At 39.1% G+C, this 22,278-nt stretch overlaps 1 protein-coding gene across 2 annotated transcripts in view; it reads right to left on the bottom strand.

Moving 5' to 3' along the window:
* Positions 1-22,278, bottom strand: part of Snap25 (synaptosome associated protein 25) — a 72,731-nt gene that overhangs the window by 5,889 nt on the left and 44,564 nt on the right. Inside the window, exons 2-6 of one of the 2 annotated variants that reach the window (XM_032904292.1) lie at positions 21,399-21,532; positions 19,281-19,322; positions 13,264-13,312; positions 6,434-6,551; positions 2,444-2,569 (exon numbers count right to left, since the gene is read on the bottom strand). In XM_032904292.1, coding sequence (XP_032760183.1) covers positions 2,444-2,569; positions 6,434-6,551; positions 13,264-13,312; positions 19,281-19,322; positions 21,399-21,470 — 407 coding nt within the window. In that variant the 5' untranslated portion in view covers positions 21,471-21,532. Of the gene's footprint in view, positions 1-2,443; positions 2,570-6,126; positions 6,245-6,433; positions 6,552-13,263; positions 13,313-19,280; positions 19,323-21,398; positions 21,533-22,278 lie in introns of both variants that reach the window. The other variant, XM_032904291.1, reaches the window with a different exon arrangement.

Here is a 22,278-nt window from a genome sequence, read left to right as displayed (position 1 = left end):
TTTTAGGCATATGAGCTCACCTGACCAGCAAGGGTTTTATGACTGAGAAGTTTCTAAGCCACCCATACCCTAATTTATTTTGGAGAAGATAAAATCATCTATTCTGAGTGACTATAGGCCAGAGGATGGAGGCAGAATTATATAGAGACTATGATTTATTTTTGTTTTGTTTTGCTTTGTTTTCCTAAAACATAGATTTCCAAGATTCAACTTGTGGATGAGCGAAGAAAGTCAGGTAGCAAATCTCAGTGCTCATTACTCTCCCATCCTGGGATCTGCGGCAGTGTAGACAGCAGTTATAAACTGTCTGCCTCTTGGTTTTGGGAACTCCTAAGAGATTTAAAGGAACTGCTTTTTCAGGATGATTCTCCCACACACACGTTGATGTCACAGGTTGGAAGGGCATTGGAGCACGTGCTTTTGGAGCAGAAACATGTGTATCCGGTGGTTTCATTGGCACGGGTAGGAATGGGAAGGCAGGAGCTAGCTCACAAGCACTTTACCACATTTTCCAAAGGCCAACTTGAAGGTTAAGAAGGCACTCTATTGCCAACAGCGGACATCTTACTGCAAATAGAAAGCACTTATTACAGAATTTTCCTACTAGTTACAGTAATGAGCTAAAAACTGAAGGTTTAAACTCCTTTTCCCATGGCAATTCCCAAAGTACACTGGTACTTTCTACCTTTGTTCATTTTGTTTTGCTTGCAACCTTGTCTCCTTATATATATAGCCCAAGTGGGCTTTGAGCCCTCAGACCTTCTGGGTGCTGGGATTAGAGTCCTATGCCACTATGCCTGGCTCCACTAAGTTATATATCAGCCCCAGTCAGAGCAAATTTAAAGATTAAGAAAGCACTCCTACCATTTACGTTTCATTTGAATGATTATCAACAATGAACAAGGTCCTATAGCATAATCATTTCCATCCCTAAAGCACAGTGAAATCACCCCAGCTTTACAAATCATAGACGTCTAGTGTCAAGAGACCTGTATTTAATTGCTTTGAGCTGAGTATCGGCACTGGTCCCTCTCTCTTTCTTGTTGCCTTTTCCCTGTGCCCCCTCTACCCCTTTTTTCTTTTTATATCTCCCATCGTTGATACAACCACTCACTGACTTACAAATTACTGAGTTTCCTTGGAAGCAGATGGCAATATTAGAATTGTCATTTGTAAGTCATATCTAGACCATATGCCTTATGAATCACATTTCAATCACAGAATTATTGATTGGCCATCAACTGAAATAACTTAGGGGTATATAGGTATGAAGACAAATATTTTCACCCACGCTGAGTTCTGGTACAACAGTCTATACCTGTGATTCCCATTCTTCCTCAATCTGCAATTTAACACAGATCCTCATGTATTAGAAAACTATTTTTGTTGCTACTTCATAAGTACAATTTCGTTACTGTTTTCATTGGACTGTAATTATTTCTGCAGACAGAGGTTTTGTAAAGCAGTTGTGACCCACAGGTTGAGAACTGCTAGTCTATATGTAAAAATCTAAACAGTCTTAATTGCTATGGTTTACATTTTCTTTGATAAAATCAAGTTGTTCTGGTTAAAACAAACTGGTGATTGTATAGAATGAATTGGGGGAGATGTTCAAAAATATAATGACTTTAATCTTTCCTTTTTCATGGAAAATATTTGGCTGTTTTTCTGCATGGTTTTCTCAGGGCTGAGACATTGTCTGACTTATATAACTTGAGCTTTTAAAATAGATATTTAAATATTTTTGCTTCTAGAAATCAAAAGAAGTGTTTAATGCAGATCCCTTTTTTCCTCCTTTTCCCATTCCAATCAGGTCCTTGACTTCCCCTGCCGTGTGCCCTGAGAAGCTGACCTTTATTACTATACAACTGGTTTCTTGTTTGCTCTGACTTCCAGTGGGCTTTGGAGAGTGACCTGAGAGAGACTGGAGGTCATTAAAACAGGGTTTAGAGCATTTGCTTCCTTTTCTCATTCTAGCCAGTGCTATCTATGGTTGTTTTTTCCTACCATAGAACCCTTTTGTTCTTGCACCTATCTCCTGAGGAATGAGTGGTAACAGCTTCCTGCTACTACTAAACTATAAATGCTACACTACTCTTGTTGTTTAACAGGCCCCTGCAACAGTGTCTTTAATACATTTTGCTAAAATAAACTCATGTCATGTGATGTCTTTCTGCACCATCTCTGATTCTGGAAGTGTTCATGGGATTTGCTTTTCCCAGAGACACACTGGCAAACAGTACACATGCCATAGTTTGGAAGGAATCTGAGCTCTTTGATGATGGAGGCTCCTCTACTGATAGCCCAGCAAAAGACCAGACAACAGAATGAAACCATCATAATTCAGTCGTAGCCCAGTGAGGGAGCCCAAAAACTCCTTGCTGAAGAAAATAAAATAGTTCTGCGCTGATTATCCAACAACAGAGACCTGTGAAAATCTCACCTGCGGATGAAGCCACCACTGATGGCCATCTGCTCCCGTTCATCCACCACACGGGCAGGCTGGCTGGCCACTACTCCATCCTGATTATTGCCCCAGGCTTTTTTGTAAGCATCACTGGATTTAAGCCTATGCAAAAAATTGGGTGAGTGACAAAGCCCGGGGTGGAGCAGCAAACTCACAGAAATGATCACTTCTTTAAGCAAAGAACCGAACCAAGCAAATGAGTTTTAAGTTGAGGCATTAGAGAATACCGATATATCATAATCTGGACCCAAACAGTTGGCCACCACCACACCTCAGCTATTCAGCAGTTTATTTTCAATTGAGTCAATTGCAATGGTCAAGACTAGTCTTTGGTTTGTTTTGTGCTTTAATTGGATTTAAGATAAGACTTAAGATAGCTGGAGAACATTCAGTTCTATTTCAGTGACATGATTATATTTTGAGACACAAAACACAGAAAAACATACTGGCAGACAGACACAAAACAAGACTGCCAAGTAGAGGGTGTACATCACACCACAGTAACACAGAATCATGAAGAAAAACATACTTGACCAACTTTTAAACACACCATCATGCAATGATCTATGCTTAATATCTTTCCCCCAATACATGTGTGTACTACATTTCAATGTTTCATGAAAGACACAAAGAATTGGTAGTTGGCCAAGGGTGATGGTCTTTGGGTTGCCTCTAGAGTGGTTTGAAATTGATAATATATCGGTACTTCCAAACAGTCACCATACATCCAGGGTTGATGTACAAACCTTTGTCCACAGAGACAAAAAGTAAAAGAAGCATAGTGAAATGAATGCAGGAAAATAGAAGAGAGAACAAGCCATCTAGCACCAAAGAGGAACCCCACCCCCACCCCACCCTGTGTCTTCTTCATGCACCAGCTACAGGCATGAGTAGAAAGTGAAGCATTCTCATTTAAGCCAAACTACTCCAGAAGTTGACCATTCTCGAAATAGGCACTAGCAGGACAGTAATAGCCTTCGTGAGGATTTGAAACGCAGTTCAGTAGCTTCTTGGTTGGGCCAAAGGGCAGGGTAGTGTACAAACAAATTCCTACTTTAAACTACTCTGGGTTATGACAAGGGAGAGTGGTTTGCAACTAGTGTGGTCTCCATGGGCTACATGTCACTGACCTGCCTTGGAACAAAACTTAAAATCCAGGCATACCTGTTGTGCCCAATAGAAACATATAGAGCATATTTTGGTGGGTGTGTTGTAATTTAAGGCAATCAAAGATGTTTCTAGGTTCTTTGCATAGTAGAAACCACATGCTGTTGAGTCCAAGAACAATACACATCCTTCGGTCCCATTTCGCAGTTTTTATTCTAAGACAAGAAGATTATTTTCTTCCCCCCCACTTCCTTTTCTCACAATAGAGTCAAAGCCATCTCTTAAACTGGCTTTAATCCCTGAAGACCGAGGACCAAGAAACCATGGTGCCAAACTGGGAAATGCACCAATGGGATATTAGCAGCTTCCACAATTTATCATCAGCCCTTTGAGAAGTCACGACTTACTGTACCAAAGGGCCATGGGCCCACTCATTGAATAGTACAAAGTCATCAAAAATTTTTTCATGGTTAAGAGTTTGTCTCTCCATCCCTCCTCCCCATTCCCTCTCTTTTTGGTTACAAGAAGCTGTTTGGACTTTGTGATGTTTTCTGCTATGTAAAATGTCTGGCATTCCATCTTTGGCAGAGTCAAAGGAGAGGGAAATATGCGTTTCCAAAGAGAAGGCAAACCACTGCACCCACAACGCTGCACAGACTCACATCACGGCCGTACATCTATCATAGTCCTTCGAAACATGCCGAGACAGGGCAAAGCCCCCAGAGAGTCCAGGGCACCACCAGCCACTGTGTTGTGACACATGGTTTTTAAAGCGTTATTTACACACATTAGGGGACACTTCACTCAAGCTTTGAAGCTCCATTAGGGTCTCTTTTGAATTAAGGAATTAGGGACCACTTATATATGGATTTAGTAGGGTCATGTTTCTTGAGAACCAAAAGATCTACCTCAAAGAGCCCTACCTCCACCCTTTCTTCACACACAATTGATGAAGGGTTGAGGGGGTGTATCTGGTAGAATTCACTCCAAATGTGGGGTAAATTGGCTCTAAAAAGGGAATATTGTCAAATCTTGACTAACTGGAATGTTTGACAATAAAATATTTTGGAGAATTCTATACCTTTGGTAGTGATTAGGAGGCTCTGGGGAAAAGTTTCTCTAAAGGTAATTGGTAAATATCTTTCTCAAATTCTTGAGTGAATTTCCAGCTCAGGAGTCTTTAGGGATGGGCACAATCAAATCTTTTCACAGTCACAGATTATAACGATGATGCATCTGATGACCTTTTAAAATCAACTCTAAGTTATCACTTATTTATTTATTCTTATGTAGAGATTATAGAATAGAGACTACATGACACACTGAAATGTCATGGGCAACAAAGAATTTCAAATCTGAACTGACTGCTTCCTATTATTCTCACCCACCTTTTTGGCTAAAAGCAGAAAGGAGGCTAACGTGTTTTGCCAATCAGGGTTCCGGCTAGCTAGATTCCAGTTAGTCAGGCTTTACTTCACAGCATTCTTTTTTAAAAAATGCTTTATATTTATTGGTAAGATGAGCCCCTCCCCCTCCTAAACAGGAAGCGGGATATTTCTAATCAGCCTCAAAGTTTAAAGGTTGCGAATGGTCATATAATCTGCTCAAAAATTACATCAATTTCTAGTCTAAAAGCTAGGATCAGAAGAGCTTTTGGATAAAAGGTTTCTTTTTAAGAGGGAAAGGGAGAAGGGTAAGGGAGATCAGGTAACGAGTTTAATTTTCCAAATGCATGTTGGGCAATCCACTCATGCATTTCCCCCCTACTGCTAGCCAAATGAGACTATCTTCTTGAACCTTTTGGGTTCTTTCTGTTGCATAACTTTATAACCACATGTCACACTTCTGCTACATTCCAAAAAAGCGTTGCGAATCTTGAGAACAGTTAAATGTTTTGTGATGTCGTGCATGCAAAATCTACACATTTCAACATTTCAGCCAGTGTACGGGCAGATCTTCCAAGAAGAAGAGTTGGAGGGCTTGGGTCAAATTGGGGACAGGCACTAGTGCCTCTGACTGAAGAGGATGCCTGTATTGGATGAGGCTGCTAGCATCTCATGACCAAATGCTGGAGCAAGGCAGGCAAGAAGGAATCTGCCCCACTCTCCGACTTTCAGAGGCTTGCTTGGGCTAAATTGGCCCATCTATTTTACTTTTGAAAAAAAAAATCAAACCTTGATACATGTGTTTCGAATCCCCGACGCTTACCCCAAATCTTTTCTAAATCTACAATTTAGTTCTTGAGATTGAGGAAAAGAATATGCACGGGGTGCCCCTGTCTCAAAGTACACTTTCTGGAAAATGTTGAAACGTTCATCAATAAAAATTGCTGACAGTGAGGCTTTCACTGGAGTATGCCTGATTTTTAATGCATCAACAGTAACTCTCACTAATATTATCTATGCTATGAGATGAATGCATTGGAGACGGTATTGATCTGTTCTGCATGCCACATGCTCATCCTGCCTATGAGCCTGCAGGAATGAGCTCGTCAAGGCTTGGAGATGAGCCTTGGGGAAAACCAAAGCTTCAGGCAGGCAGGCAGCACCTACTTGTTACAGGGACACACACAAAGCCCGCAGAATTTTCCTAGGTCCGTCAAATTCTTTTCTGCTTCTTTCATATCCTTATTGATTTGGTCCATCCCTTCCTCAATGCGTTCCAGTTGTTCTGATTAAACACAAGTATTTTATCCCCACAGAATGAAGCAGATGGAAAAGGACAAAAGAAAAAAAAGACAAAACTTCAGACATTCACTTTGACATCAAAAAAGAAAAACAAAAAAAAAGAAAGAAAAGAAAAGAAAAAGAAAGGAAGAAAACTGGACGCCACAGATTTGAGCTGGTACCCAGTACCTACTTGTTACAAGGACATATGAAAAGGCCACAGCATTTGCCTAAATCTTTTAAATTTTTCTCGGCCTCCTTCATGTCTTGGTTGATATGGTTCATGCCTTCTTCGACACGATCGAGTTGTTCTGGTTAGGACAAAGGGATGATAGTGTGGAATGAATTTTTTGGGGGTTTCCAACAGAACATGAGAAATGACTATGTGAAACAGAATTAGAGAGAAAGAGAGAAAGAGAGAGCAGGAGAGAGAGGGAGAGGGTGTGAGAGAGAGAGAGAGAGAGAGAGAGAGAGAGAGAGAGAGAGAGAGAGAGAGATTGAGATTACAATGCATTGTCCAGGAGGATGCATTGCTGTAGACGGCTGCTGCTGCCCTAAGTAGACATGGGTGGAAGGAAATGAACAAGAACAATGCTCAAAATAGTTTGCAGTTCAGACAGGATGAGATGAGATCAGAAGGTCTGTTGGATTTTTGCATATCCAGGGAAACAACACAGTGTACTGATTCAGATACCAGTGAAACCCAAACGAAAGAAAAGCCAGGTGTTAATTTATGTCTAAGGGGTTCCCATTCAATGCATCTAGACAGATTATCTGCTTCAATATCAAAGTATCTCTATCTTTTGGTTTTTAAGTATCACTAACCAGATAAGAGGAGAAAATAAAATGCACTGTTGTCTTTGGGGGCAACAAGAGAACAGTAAGCAGGAATAGACATAGCCATGAGTTTCTACTCTGCCCTTAGCAGTGGATGGATAGCCAAAGGTAGTCTGTTTTTGGTTTTGTTTATCTAATTCATAGAAGCTGGAAAACGAAAGTAACATCAGCACAGGAATACTGTAGGTACCAGAACATTTCTAATCATTTTTTACCTTATAACTGACTTGTTACAAAAACTGGGGAAGACATTTTATTCTTCTGCTGTGGTTCCCCAGGGTCTACACTGGGGACCTGCTCACTACCAACCTGGTCAGAGAACATGGAGAATATGTGTCTCTTTGAAAGAGGGGCAGGGGGCCACTGTTTGGCACCTAGAATGGCATTGTTCCATTGCTACAAGGAAAGCTGACTTCAGTGCATCTGAAACAAGGCTTGATACTCATAAAAATTCATCAGCTCTAGGTTGCCAGGTTACATAAACCAAATTGATTAATTTCTCACAGATGTCATCAGTTTGGGGGGAACTGCAAGTTTAATGAAAGGGGATTTGTCAAGTAGTTTTTAAGACTTCTAAAGGAGAAGTGCAATATGATGTCTTGGCTGTCTAATGGTAATGTCCAGTTATAACCCTTCTCCTTTTTTGGTTTATATTTTCATGTGTGCTTTCATTCTTGTGCTTCTAGAACTATGGGCATGCCTAGGTCTGGCCTGTCGGCATAAACAATCATCTGAAAATCATCCCACATCAATGTGTGCTATGGAAATTGTTACAATCAAACCTAAAGGAGGTCCACTAGTGAGCAAAAGTATGCACAGCATGAATTTGAATAATAAGAGATTATTTTTGCTCTCTTTAGTGAGACTAAAGAAGAAAATGTCCCTGACGAGGTCTCTGCTGCTTTTGCTATGCTTTTCTGAATCCGATGAAAACACTCCAGTGTTTATCCAGCTTTGAGGACACAGCAGTGCAATGCTCTGTCAAGTGCACAGAGACAGGGATGTCCTGATGTCGCTTTACATGCAAGGAGATTTCTCTCCCATCCTGCTTCCTCACCTTTGAGGAACCATTCCTATCTCCTTGCTTTCTTCCCTTCCTAGTTTGTTTATTTTTATTTCGACAGGATCTTCCCCTGTAGCCCAGCATCCTAAGTAGTGGATTGCTAAGTACAACCATGCCAAGCTCACTTGTTGGCTTGGTTTTGTTTGTCTGTTTTAGCTGTTTCCTTTTAGGAATGCAATAAATCACTTTGTGAATTGTGAGGGGACACAGTGTTTCCCTAAAACTTTTACAATTTTCTTGGCCTCCTACATTTCTTGGTTGACAAGGTTCTTGCCTTCATCAATGTGTCATCAAATGAAGAACCGTGTGGAATACAGATATAAATAAGGATGCTAGTTCAAATCAAAGAGTTACTAATACTCACAACAGTGCTGTGTTAGAATGAATTTAACAAGTTCCTGGGCTCAAAGGGCAAATTAACTGCAGGGCACAAATAATGACTGCAGTACACATACATGATAGTGAAGGGATGAGTCCAGATGTCTGTACTTCCTGATGCATTTCTCTTATGTTAGAAAACAAGGAATAGCTCTTTGCTTCTGAAAAAATAATGACTGATGGATTTCAAAGTCTAATCCTGGTGCCTCTAGAGAACAGGGGGTAGTGTATATATGGGAGTGGACACCTAAGTGTTGTTGGACCTGTGAGTTAGATAATTGAAAGATAAAAACACATCCATATTCACACTTCTGAAAGCTGCATTGTACCATGGATTTCCAGCTTTTTCGGCAAACTGTATGACTGAAAGAGAAAAGTCTGATGCTGAATTTGATAAAAAAAAATAGAAAACAATTCCCCCCAAAATAAACAAGCAAACAACCCAGCATAGAATTATTTTGTCCAGTTTTTTTTAACAATAATATTAATTTTTACTGTGCCCAGTTGAGTTTATGGGCATACTTGACACATTAAGAATTGGTATCCTTGAAATAATTGCTATGAAGCTCTTCCCAGGACGTTCATGAGAGCATCTGATGTCTTTATTTCATTCCCACAGACAGCTGCATCTGTGAGAGTCTCATAGCATACCGCATGGCATTTACTACACTCCCTAAACTTGTGCATTTGTTCTTGGAGGTTGAGAAGAGAACTTTTCAGAGGTGGTCAGGAGAGTCTTCTAGTCTTCTGTTAGATAACAGTACATGTTGGTAGCAGAAATTGAAACCTCCCCCCTTCCTCCAGATATTTGAGTAATCGATTGTCTGTGATAGATTCTCCTGCAGCAGATCGATTGCTTAGGGATTTGTTGATACATCTTTTCTACCAATATTATCTAAGTAAAGGATCTTATATTAAGGCTCTTAGAATACTCAGCCTGGCCCTAAAGTAAAACACAGTGTTTTACCTACTATACCAACCTTCCTACTAATATTCAGTTAAAAGATACTGCCTAGGTTATTTCTACTTTGCTTAGAGTAATATAGCCACATATCCACAGTGGCTGGGCCATTCCTATCTAAAGTTGGTAAATGGACATTAGCTAAGGGGTGGGGGTGTTTTCTGAAACACTGCTTCACAGTGTCATTAACTTTAAGGTAACAGTTAGCTGGCTCTCAAGATAGGCCTTGATTTCTGTCTTTTTTTTTCCCTGCCAGCAGTGGTCAGCGATTTTACTATTTAATTTAGTTCTCAGAGAGTCTGGTTGAGTCTTCAAGACAAATTAGGGGGAAAAAAAAGCCCAGAAAAGAAACAAAAGAAGTAAGAGAAAAACACAGCTGAAAGGTTAGATTATCCATTTCACACATTTTCCCCTTTAGGGGAAGTTCCTGGGCAGCAATACTTTTAGGGGAACAATAGTCCCAGGGCTCTGTGTGTCTCCAGAGTTGTTTGGGGCTCCTTGTTGTCTCCTGATACCTGGGTATAAAACAAGAACCCTATAAAGAACTTCTCAGTGCGACTTTCAGTTGGACAACCTGCAGAGGTCTGGCCTGCCTCCACAGTACGTACAATGGTTCTCTAGGAGGACGGTTGTTGCTTGTGGTTCCTTGAGCAGCTGCGAGGTACAAATAGTCAATATTTTGGATGTCAGGTAGAGACAAATTTAATACAGCATAAACTGAAGAGAAATCAAAAAGCAGTTACTGATCTAAACAAGTAAACATTGCACAAACAGAATCAAATGCTTTTAGAGGTAGGGAAGATAGCAGTTGACATATGCATCTGTCCCCTGCACCTGCACATAAGTTCATAGTTTAGTAAAAATGGAATGCGTACCCCTTAAGACAAGTCCCAGATCACCCAATTTTGGAGATTTACAATTACAGGGATTTCATTTCGTTTTGTTTTGTTTTGTCACTATGAACTGTTCATTACACATCTGCTATAACACTAGCTCTCACCGGAAATATGGTTATTGGAGGAATCCAGAGGGTTTCAGCTGAGAACATTCCATAACCTGTGTGTGTGTGTGGGTGGGGGGGGGAATCTGTTCTTTGTTTCTTAGATAACGATATATAGATTTTTGGGGGGATCATGCTGTTTAAAATTATGAATTTTTGCACACATTTGGGGAATCTAACACATTGTACCTCTAGGTTTTTATCAAAGTATGAAGATATTTGCAGCTCAGGTAAGCAGGCCATTCATTTCCTACCCCTCTTCCTTTCTTTTCATCTGAGATGCCAGGAGCTGAGTCCAGGACCTCATTCTTGTTAAATAGGTCCCCTTCAATGGAGCTACCTTCCCAGCCTTTCTTTCTTTGGCTTTGTGTCTCTGTCTATTGTTTTCTGTGTCTTTATGTCAGTACTTCATAGAAGAGGGAAAAAATTATCCCATATCTTTCTTCTACTGAAAAGCTACTTTCTCCACACTGCTGACTACTAACTGAAAGCGTGGGTAAGATAGAATTGCTACTTTAGTGCTTTTGTTTTAATTTTGTTTTGGGAATTGTCACTCTTCTAGGGAAGCACCCTCTGTTTCACAACATTTAAGACAGTGACTTGCTGCACCCCACATTTAAGAGGTAAGTCCTTGCTACACAGATCAAACCAGCATGTAACTATGGTAGATCCATGGGGTAAGTTCTCACGACTGCCCCTGCTGTAGTAACTTTAGAACAGAACTCATACGTATTCTTAATTTTAAAGTTTTCAACAAAGTTTAATTTGAATATTGGAAGAAAGGTGATGGGGTTGGTGTATAATGGTCTCCCCCCTTTATTTTTGTAATTATTTGCTGTATTTTTTGAAAAAAGTTTAATACAAATAAATATAAAAATGAATGCCTCTTTATGATAGCAACATTGAGGAACCTGTCAGAGAAGTGGAGTGTTGCTTTACATTTGTGAATTTTATGGCGTTCATACTGAGGTCATGCTTTCTGAAGATGCTACTAGTCAATATCTGGGCATAGAGGGGCTGCTTGGTTTGGGTCATTTCTGCCCAACATGGCTTTTCTTCTGTACTTGGGGTTAGGAATCTTAGCTCCAGGGCTCTCCAGAGTCCCAGAACAGTCTGGGACTCTCTTCTTTCCTGCTCCTTTTCTAGGTGTTGGACCCATATCATAGTCTAAAGGGCCTTCCTGTCAAACCCAGAAATCATAGGCTTTTATTGTCTACATAAATCCAACACTGACATTTCCCAATAAATCTCTAATACTTCTAATTTGTAGCTCAGAACACCTCAAGTGCTATGGCTTTCTCTCGTGTCTTCTTACTCCAATCCCAATGCTCCAGAAATCATTAAACGCATAGGTTAGGCACCAGGCTGATGGCAGAACATCTCTCCATGGCCATATCATAGCTGACGTGCTTGACCTCGACACAAACACATATTTAGATATTTCTAGTCTTATACAGCTACAAGTAATGCATATTCTTTTTTCACATAATTGAAAATGTTTAGCTTCAGTGCAAAAATTCTAGGACTTGAGTGTTTTGGTTAAAGATAGGAACATTTCAAAACTGAAGATACGATTACCAAATTGTTCCTATGACACGTGTATCAGACCAAGGCACCCATGTAAAAATTAAGAGCTTGCTTCCCAATACACTACTATAGCACTGGTTGTTGTTGGCAATTTTTAAAATTTGTATCTTACTGAACAAATCAACTTGCTAAAACTGGCATACTATTGGTTGAGACAATATTTTACACGTCTATTTGCAAACTAAAGCTTTATATCTCTTGCTCTTTTCTCTGTTAGTTGTTTTTCTTTCATGATATGCATAGGTTCTCCCATGTTTTAGGAAAAGTATTTTATGTCAAGTTATCTGCATGGCAATTTTCCTCTCAATTTGAAATTTATGCTTGGAGTTTATTGTGCCTTTCCTGGAATGAGTTTTACATTCTCATATTTCCCACTGGAGAAAAAAATTACAACCCTAATTTTTTACTAAGGCTTTTCAAAAGTATGAAAATGTTCAAGTATCTAGTTATTATGAGAAACTAAAATGAAAACAAAAGAAGAATTTGTGGTTAGAATTATTATGTACATTATCACCAAGTCAGAAGATATTTTGAGTCATAGAAAACTTTGATATTGACTTTATAGTTTCCACCTCAGCATGTAGAGATGACATACTAACATTCCAGCTCTCCAAAGTTTTTTTTTTTTATTTCTAGCCTTTCTAAAACTGCCTTTAAAATAGCTCAAATATTATGATTGGTTAAAATTTTGACTATCCAGACCCTACATTAAAATAATTTTTAGTTATTTAGGAAATCTCTGTAATGACTTGAGAACCCAAAGTTCCAGATGCTCAGTTTGAATGGTCAGGAGCAATTCATACCACCACGTACTATATCCCATAACCTGGATATCAATTGGAAGAAAACCAAATTTATTGGGAAACTTTGGTGGTAAGAACAATACTAAAAACTCTCAACTATGTCTAAAATATTGTCATTTAAGAAATATACATAGATTTTGCTTTTTAAAATCTTTGATTAATGTACATAGCACAGATAGCAGTACCATTTAATTCAGTCATGAAGAAGGCCTTGACATCTGCACATTCGGTATTTTCAACAGTGAAAGAAAATTAGCAAATGAGGTTCCGAGAACCCTTATGCTTATATTTACATGTAACACATGCAGAATGCCCATCTGAGGGTGCAAAAAAATTAAAAACTGCAACTTAATTCAGATGAAGAATTGTTCTTACTGAAGAAATCTGAACTTACCGCCTTGCTCATCCAACATAACCAAAGTCCTGATGCCAGCATCTTTACTCTACATTCCAGTAATGGTAGCAAAGTTGAAAAGGAGTTAAAGAAAGAAAAGAGAGAGAGAAATCAATGAGGGAGACAATTATCCCTAGAAATGGAAAATGAAGAAGGACCAAAAGGGAGACAAAAGGGAAGACACCGGGCAAGAGCTTTAAGGGGCAGGGTAGGGACCGGGAGAACTGGGTCAAGGGTGACTTTATTAGTGACCCTGGGGGGACTCATGAGGAGACACGAAGCACATCCTCCATAGGGTGGACCTGGATCCTTCAATACAGTAAATGTGCATTGGAATGCATGTACTTAATACCATATAATCTTTATACCTGGAAAGTAAAAATACTAGTTTTCATTACACAGAAAGCAACATTTTCACAATCTTCCAGACTGAATTTTCTTCCCTGGCAAGTTGGGTCCAAAAGTGCCGATTTAATGGCCAGTGCAGGGATGCCTCATAGGCGATAAATAAGGATGTTGGAGTCCTAGTACTTAGGTTCATCACAGAAGAGAAGAGTCTGAGAGGCACAGCTCAAAAGGAAACCAACTCTTTGTGGAGAGAAGCTCTTCAAGGTTTAGAAGACAGCGTGAGATCAGAACATATTTTGCTCTGAAACCCACAGTTCTGTACAATGCTTCAGTGTGAGAAAAATCAGTCCTCTCCAGGGTCACTGCAGGTTTTTTGTGTATCAATCTTTAGAAATACCCATCTCACTTCTTTTTATCCACATAAACCAAGACTACCTAGGTTATTAGGAGGTAGAGAGGGGAGTTTGTAGTAGGAGAAGTGAAGATACTATCCTACTCAATTTGAAAGTTTCCATGCCTAGGAATCTAACCTGCTCTGTTGTATGCTACAGGGGGACACACAGCAACCCAAGAGATGATAGACCACAAAAAATATCTTGAAGACGTTAAGTACATTCTGAGCGCATATCCATCTATCTAGGTCTGCATTTAATGATTCCTTTGCCCTTTTCTGTATTTGCTAGCCGATACTTAAGGGACACTGTAATGAGAAGCTTATTTAGGCATATGGATGCGACTGCAGAAACATGTTAGATAGTATTTGCTCCTCAGAGAAGGGATCCTGTATCATTCTGCTGGGGAAAGAAGATGGAGAAAAGCTGGTGACTTTCGTTAGCCCGGTTCTCAATCTATTTATATGTCCTAGCACTCTATGAGGTATAATGAGTGTCACTAATTTGCATGATGCCATACAAGTATAATTTTCCAATTTTTCCAATGAGGTGCTGCATGTCTCAACACTAGAATGGCTCATTATTCAGAAGTAGCGGGAGTGTTTGATACTGTAGAACACAAGCAGAATATGTTGGCCTTGGAGTCAAAAAACTTTGTTGTGCCGGAAGGTCAGGTGACTCTTCTATAGTCTCACCATTTCTCACACTAAAGGTAGAGACACAAAGTAAGAGGGTGTGGTGGGTAGGTTCATGAATTTCTTTTATCCCTTTCCCTTCCATTTATTAATAGTACATTTATGTGTTTTTCATTCACTTATTTAATGCATATGTAGTGGATATCTACTTTGTCTCAGCTATTAAGAATAAGGATATTAAGAAAAATGTGTGGCTTGTTTGTCAGTGGCCTTTTTCAGAGTGAGAAATGGCTTAGTCAGCAAGTGGAAATAACATGTTGGATTGGGTAAATGATTCTTAAGTTCTAGATCTCTATTTGAAGTCTTACTGCTCTAATCTCAACTGCTCTGTGTCTCAGCTCAGCTTCTGGCTAAATAGGGGCAGTAAGAGCTCTCTCACTTCCCACTGTCATCATAAGGATGGAATGAGCTCTAGAAAGCATAGCCATCTCAAAGCTCTTTCAGTTCATGGGTGGCTGAGTGGAAATCAAGAAGGAATTGTTGACATCATGTTTACCACTTCCTGCTTTGTGTCTGAAGCAAGGTACTTAAACACCGAATCCCAACATCTTCTAGGTTAAAGACAGAATATCAAAGCAGTAGTAAAATGTGGCTTTAAGTGTTAAATCAGCTAACATATTTGATTACAATAGTGATAATGATGTCTCTAAGCACATGATCGGTTCTCAATAAAGGTATGAACTTAAATTTGGTTGCATTCTTTTGCTGGTGGCTTCATTAAATAAATGGGTGGGTTTTTTGTTTGTTTGTTTGTTTTATTAGAATATCTAGAGGACAGAAGAGCAGGGATAGGGGAACATTGCAAAGGGATCAGAATATAACTCTCTCCAGTTCCTTGAAGGGTTGTGTGTGTGTTTTATTAGTGATCTTGAGAATGAGAGGAGTGACTCTCATTTTACCTGAGCTCAATTCTTCCTTTGTGTTTGAATTTGGTGTGGAAAACAGGCTGTCTAGATGGAGCTAAAAATGTTGCTCTTTCTTTCTTTCTTTCTTTCTTTCTTTCTTTCTTTCTTTCTTTCTTTCTTTCTTTCTTTCTTAATTTCTTCCTTCCTTTCTTTCTTTCTTTCTAAAGAATTATTTATTTATTTTATGTATATGAGTGCACTGTAGCTGTCCTCAGACACACCAGAAGAGGGCATCAAATCCCTTTACAGATGGTTGTAAGCCACCATGTGGTTGCTGGGAATTGAACTCAGGTCCTATGGAAGAGCATTCAGTGGTCTTAACCTCTGAGACTTCTCTCTAGCCCATTTCTTTTTCTTTTTTTTGTACAATTTAGTTTTCCATTTTTATTTTTAAAATGTATTGATGAATTTATTTATTTTGCCAATGAGCCAAGCCAGTGTTTATAGAATATTTTACTGCTGTCCTTTCGGAATGCTTTCATCAAACTCCAAGGCATCTGTCCTACAGCCTAGACATCCTGGCACTCTCTTGAACTCTGGAGGACCTCGCATCTGTTTAAATTAAAAACAAAACAAAACAAAACCCTACCAACTTGATTTGATAGCTTTCTTTCTAAAACTGCATCCATTGAATGATTCTTTCTTTCTTATTGCCAAAGCGTTTTGAAAGAGAAGCTGGTATAGAAGGAAAAATGATGTGAGGCATTCATGAAATATTCGTGTTTCCATAACTATTTCAGGAAGGCAGTGTCATCAAATCTGCCTGCCTAAAGCAGTATGGCCTTTTCTCGCTCAAGTTTCATGGCCTAGGATGTTGATTTGCAGACTTCATTTCTGTATTTGGCATCAGCAGAGTTAACCTTTTTGTTTTCAAGTATTTCCTCCTGGAGGACATCTGAATGAGTCTCTTTCTAGATTTAATTCTTTTTTCTTTTATGCTCCCAAGGCAGGTATGACCTTGAATTTGATCATCTATTTACATGTTCGTTTCCCAACAATAAATCAATTTGTATCTTTTCCTATCTCCAGTGTTCAACATTGCATGCATATTTGTTGAAATGTACCCTTCAAAATTAAGTGCCCAATTCCAGGCTGTAAACTGAATGCCACCAAGTCTCTATCCTTTGTACCAGTCTATGATATCCGAATTTTCTGAAACTTCTCCACTGATCTCTAAGTGACTTTACACCGTCCTTGAAACACTGATGGTGACTTCTATTAAAAGCCAGTCCCCCAACCTCCCACGCCGTTATACTCTAGAGTTTATTTTTGATAGTGTGAAATTGTGCTTCCATGGGAAGTGGACTGTTTGCCTTAGGGAGACTTCCCAATTCTAGTACCTTTCCTGACTTTGAAAGTGAATTCAATATAAATTCAGTTCACTTGAAATTATGTAGCACCAATGGACTTTGCGGTTGTGTGTAAGACCCTGGTATTTCAAAGCTCATATTTTCCAAATGATTTCTGCCCTTGATGAATATTTAATAGTGATTTTTCTTTTAAGAGAATTTTCTTTTTGATTGAAAATCAGAACATCATCTGAATAACCAATCCCTAGACATAAGGAATGCTTCACTATAAATATACAATGACCCAGGAGAAAGTAACAGCAAACCAGTCTAGTCTAATAATGCCTTGCTCAAAATTTTCTAAGGACGAAATGTCTAACAGCTTCCTCTTATTTAATAGATGTGGGAGATTGAAGCCCTCTCTCTCATCTCTTGTTCTAAGATGCGACTTCATGCTTGATGGAGTAACAATTTACCAGAAACAAAAACATGTAATTTGAGCATCCCATTTCAATCAATGGAGCTTTTATCCTTAGAATAAATTAGAACAGGCATATTTTTGCAAGATAGGCTAACACTACTTTCATTTTAAGAAGACATACAAGAGAAAAGGGTCCATGTTCCCAAGACTCTGCAGCACAGAGTGCTTAAAGGCGAGCATTCTGATGCATTTTATCCTACTGCACACAGTCTAGGCAATGTTTCAGCATTGCACAACTGAGCAAATGGGAGACAACTTGAGAAATGTACATCATATATGTAGGCATGTACATAAACATGGGAAGAGTGAGTTTGGAGGTTCTGGTTGTAGGTAATTCGTTATTATGATAATAATACTGCAGCATACAATAAAGTAATTGTGTATCATCAGATAGCAGTTAGGGAGTGAGAGACCATCTAATCTCAGAGCTCATATAAGAATGTTTCAAGCTCTGGCTCATTTTGTTGTTTTCTTGCAGTGCATTGGAAAATAATGCATTAAGACCAATGGCCAATACTCTTGGATTGTGGCTACTTGCCTCTTTCATGGAGTTTATGCATTTTTGCATGAGCAGTGTCTCAAGAACAGGGAAAAGGAGGTATTTCTCTTCCTTTAGAGTAGAAAGCTGCTCTTCTATGCTGCCAAGACCCCTCATGTGGGGGCCAATTTGTGCTCCATTACAAGCTCAGTTTGTCACTTTTGCAATAACAGACTTTTCCTTCCAGAGATTACATCATTACATCTCCCTGCTCTCCCTGTGGCCATCCACCTTTAGCCACTTAACACCCTTAGGTGAGGTACTGCAGCTTCAGAAATAAAGGAAGACAGTGTTTGCAGCCATGGTATAAGAGGCAGCTACTTTCCTTCTAATCCTGTGTAAAATTTATCTTTTTTTCCTTCCCTTTTATGTCATTGCATAAGCAATTCACAGTAGCACGGGGTGGGTGAATAGGTTCATTTAATCATTCTGCCACAGAAAGCCCAAGATCTCTAGAAAAGATAATCACACATGAATTTATACATTGATAAGCAGTCACATTCAAACTGTGGCTAAAGTGGCATCTTGCTGAATAAAAACCATTAGGCTTGTTTTATTAGGTTAAGATAAATATAGTCCAATCCATTCTTTCTCTACTCCAGCTCTCCCAATGGGCAAGTTCAATTAATCCATTTATTCTTCCTGGTTGACTGCTGTTCTACCAAATTGGAATGAGTAGGTTTTATTGCAAATGCTCTTTTGATTCCATTATTGCTTTCTGCCCTATTTTACCCAATTAAAAATAGTTTGGGATTCATTAAGCCATGCATTACAAATGCTTTAGAAATGGATGTGCAATTCAGAGTCAGTAATATAAAAGGACTTTTGTGTTTACTTAATTGGACTAGATTTTTTTTCTTTGTTAAAGATTTTTCCTATTTCTTCATAAATTTCAGTGTCCAATACTAAATACAACACTTTCAAAAGATTATATGCCCACATAAATGCATATTTTTTAAAGTTATAAGTGTAGTTGGAGTCACAAAAGAATTTTAGATTAGCTGGAATGTGTTGCAACAAAATCATTACAAATGAACATCTTATGTAGGTAATTCTTCTACACATTAAGCACTGTTCTGTCTGTTTCCAGGGACCCCTCCTCCTCTTTTTGTGTCTATTGGGAGCATTAGCTTGGAAATGGTAGGTTTCTCTGCACTCTAGACTCTAGAGGTAGCCTGGAATGGACAGTGGTGAATACAGCTTGATAATTAGCTAACAGCTTATGACATTTCCAGTATTTTGTGGCTTTCTGATAGGTTGTGTTAGCATTGGAAGCAAGAGGGGCATGACTTCAGTAAAAGCAATAGGAGCTAGGAATGAATGTGTCAACACAGGGATCTAGTTTCTGTTAATAGAAGTCACTCCTTACCTCTTCGACCAGCTGCAGCATGCGACGGGTGCTTTCCAGGGACTAGGGTGGAAAACAGAAACACTGTTAAGGGCAGGAATTGAGTGCTAGGAAAATCAGACATACTTTTTTTTTTCATTTGACAAACACAGGGTCCCTGTCATATATGACGTCAACTTTGTAACAAAATGTCTTCCCAGTTTCAATCTCTTTCCTATTTGGGCTTTCTAAATGATCAGATTTCCCAAAGTGATCACATGAAAGCTTATTGTCTTAAAGTCAAAACCATATGAGATTGACTCTGATATCAAACACAAAGAAATCTGTAAAAATTATTTTGCATGCTCTGGATGCATAGAAAACTATCTTATATATTCTGAGGGCTACTTTGTCTTTCTAGGACTAAGGATATTGAATCTTAAACACAAACATAATTTTTCTTGAGCTTGTCACAAATTTCCTTTAAAACTCCTAGAAACACAACTGGAAGTTGTTATCAATAAAAAGTTATGCTGTCACCTTAGGGTGAAAAAATCAAATAGGTTTAAAATAGCTATAAGTATCTTCATTCCTAGACAAGAAAAAGCACGAAGAACACTCTGGAGCTTGGCAGCTGGCCCTCCAGGCACAGCATTGCCACTTTGCTCTCAGTTCTTTAACATAGTTCCAATCCAACAACCACTGTGATTTCTCTAAGCCATGCTTTTAAGTAGGAAACTTATGTTGGACATGATCCATGATCCTAAAGAAATGTGAAGGATCTCTCTCTCTCTCTCTCTCTCTCTCTCTCTCTCTCTCTCTCTCTCTCAGTAAAATGGCTATCAGTGATGTGCTGGCAAATGCTTAACAACTGACTCTCTGGAAAAAAATAGAAATACATTTATCTATATTCATGCTTATTGCTGTACTGATATGGAATTAGAGCACAGAGTTGACATGTAACACAACACAGCACGCATAGCCATAACTCCTGTGTAGCGGGTTGATTCTCGAAGAAAGCTCCTGTATGTGTTTTGTGTAGCCTGTCTATGGCTCTTTATTTGAGGAGCTAGTGCGATTCCAACATGATCGATGGAACTGGATAATTTCACTTCTGCTCATGAATAAGAAGAAAGTGAAGCACTGAAGACTAGTGGACCTATATTCATTAGTAAAGAAGACAGTGTTTTTGTTGTGGAAAAAAATAACAGGTTCCATATAATGGAGGACTTCCTCAAAATTTTTATATTTAAAAATACTTTTACGATTTGAGAGTTTCATACAATATATTTTTATTTTATTTACTTCCTCCATCCTTCCTCCTAACTCCTCCCAGACCCACACCCCCCGCAACTTTCCGCTCCCAACTTTGTGTATTATTTTCTTAGTGTAATAGCTATAGACAAGCACACATTAAAGGTTTTATATACAGCATTACTGCTTTCCCGTCAACCTTAACTCTAGATAATCAACAAAACAATAAAGCAAGAGATGATTGGTAGCATTTCACAGTTCTGGGTTCTAAATAGGTCTGGGTGCTAAACAATTGCTTTTTATTGACTTCTCAGTGCAGTAGATTCTCTCCTCTCTCCCTTCCTCCTTCCCTCCCCCTATCCCTCCCTCCATCTTAGTAAAATGGCTATCAGTAGTGATGTGATGTCTCTGTGGCTGAGATTTACATTGGTCTGTGGGTTTTCCATTCCTTACATGCAGTGACTGTAAAGGACTCAAGGGCATAAATAGCAGGAAAAAATGTGCTAAACTCACTAGAAAGCAACGAGTTTTGAGCACATAGTACCATTGCTCATATACATACATATATACATATATATATAATATAATATCTATCTAATTTTCATATTATGTACTTCAGTTTTAATCATAGCCATGCTTAACAACCAGCTGGGAATGTTCCTAAAACTGTTAACCTTCAGAATTGAGTTAGAATTGAATCAGAATTGTCTTGCGCACTGCAAGACATTCAAAGACAAAAGTTTTCCTAAAGGGCCATTCCCTCTTAAATGTCTACGAGTCAAGAGTCAGGGCCAGTCAACTCTTTCTAACCTGAAGACACCTGAGACAGAGAAAAAAAAGTTCTTTATTCACGTTTTTAAAAAATTAGACATTAGAGGAAGTCTCTTCAGGAGCTGAATCCTTTACCTCATCAGCCAGCTGGTCAGCCCTCCTCTGCATCTCCTCCAGTTCATTACGCATGTCTGCGTCCTCGGCCATGGTAGTGGTGGGGGGTTGCTGGGCGCCTGGGCCAGCAAGTCAGTGGTGCTTAGTTAAGGAACCTGGGAAGAAGGAAAATATGGGAGCTTACACGAATGTCTGCTGCCTGGAATGTATAAGTATCACACTGTCCCCATGGTTCAGATATCTTCTAAACTAGAAGCCCAATTCAGACAAGAATCAATAGAATCATGTCAATTTTCCAAAAACTGCCAGGAATGGATATTTCAACACCATCACCGAAACAGACACATATTTGCATATGATTTTCTGACAGTCTTGCATTGTAGTCCAGGTTGGCCTTGGGCTAACCATTTTCTGCTCCAGCCTCCTAAGTTTTCTAGATTACAGGTTTACAAAGACACATATGGCTTCCCCTGAAGTATTTATTTCACACAAAACAAACTATTTATTTCTTGATTCTTACAGAGCACCCTTCTTTCTTCTTTCCCATCCTTCTCCATTCTCAAATACTTACTTAGAACATCAGGGATACACCAATGAACAAGAAAGGTGAATTCACCACCTCTGTAGAACTACAGTCTAATTGAAGCAGACAGTGAAGGAATTCTGAGCACCAGAAATCAAGCAGATTGCCTACAGGAACACAGTCAGCTTCCATCAGGGAGTCATGTCCCCAGAAGGGACCAGGGGAAGAATCAAAGATAAGTACTTGATGTTACACCAACATCTTTGGGCCGTACACCTAATTATGGTCCAAGCTTGTGTCCCATGTTTGAGATATTCAAGCATACAGTGGAATTTGTCTTTCCTCTTGCAGAGTTGAACCTTGTCTTTGGAAGAATGG

This window comes from Rattus rattus, chromosome 5 (genome assembly GCF_011064425.1).
Source record: "Rattus rattus isolate New Zealand chromosome 5, Rrattus_CSIRO_v1, whole genome shotgun sequence".
Classification (NCBI taxonomy): Eukaryota; Metazoa; Chordata; class Mammalia; order Rodentia; family Muridae; genus Rattus; species Rattus rattus.
The sequence above is the reverse complement of the archived record's forward strand: the minus strand, read 5'-3'. Positions and strand labels throughout refer to the sequence as shown.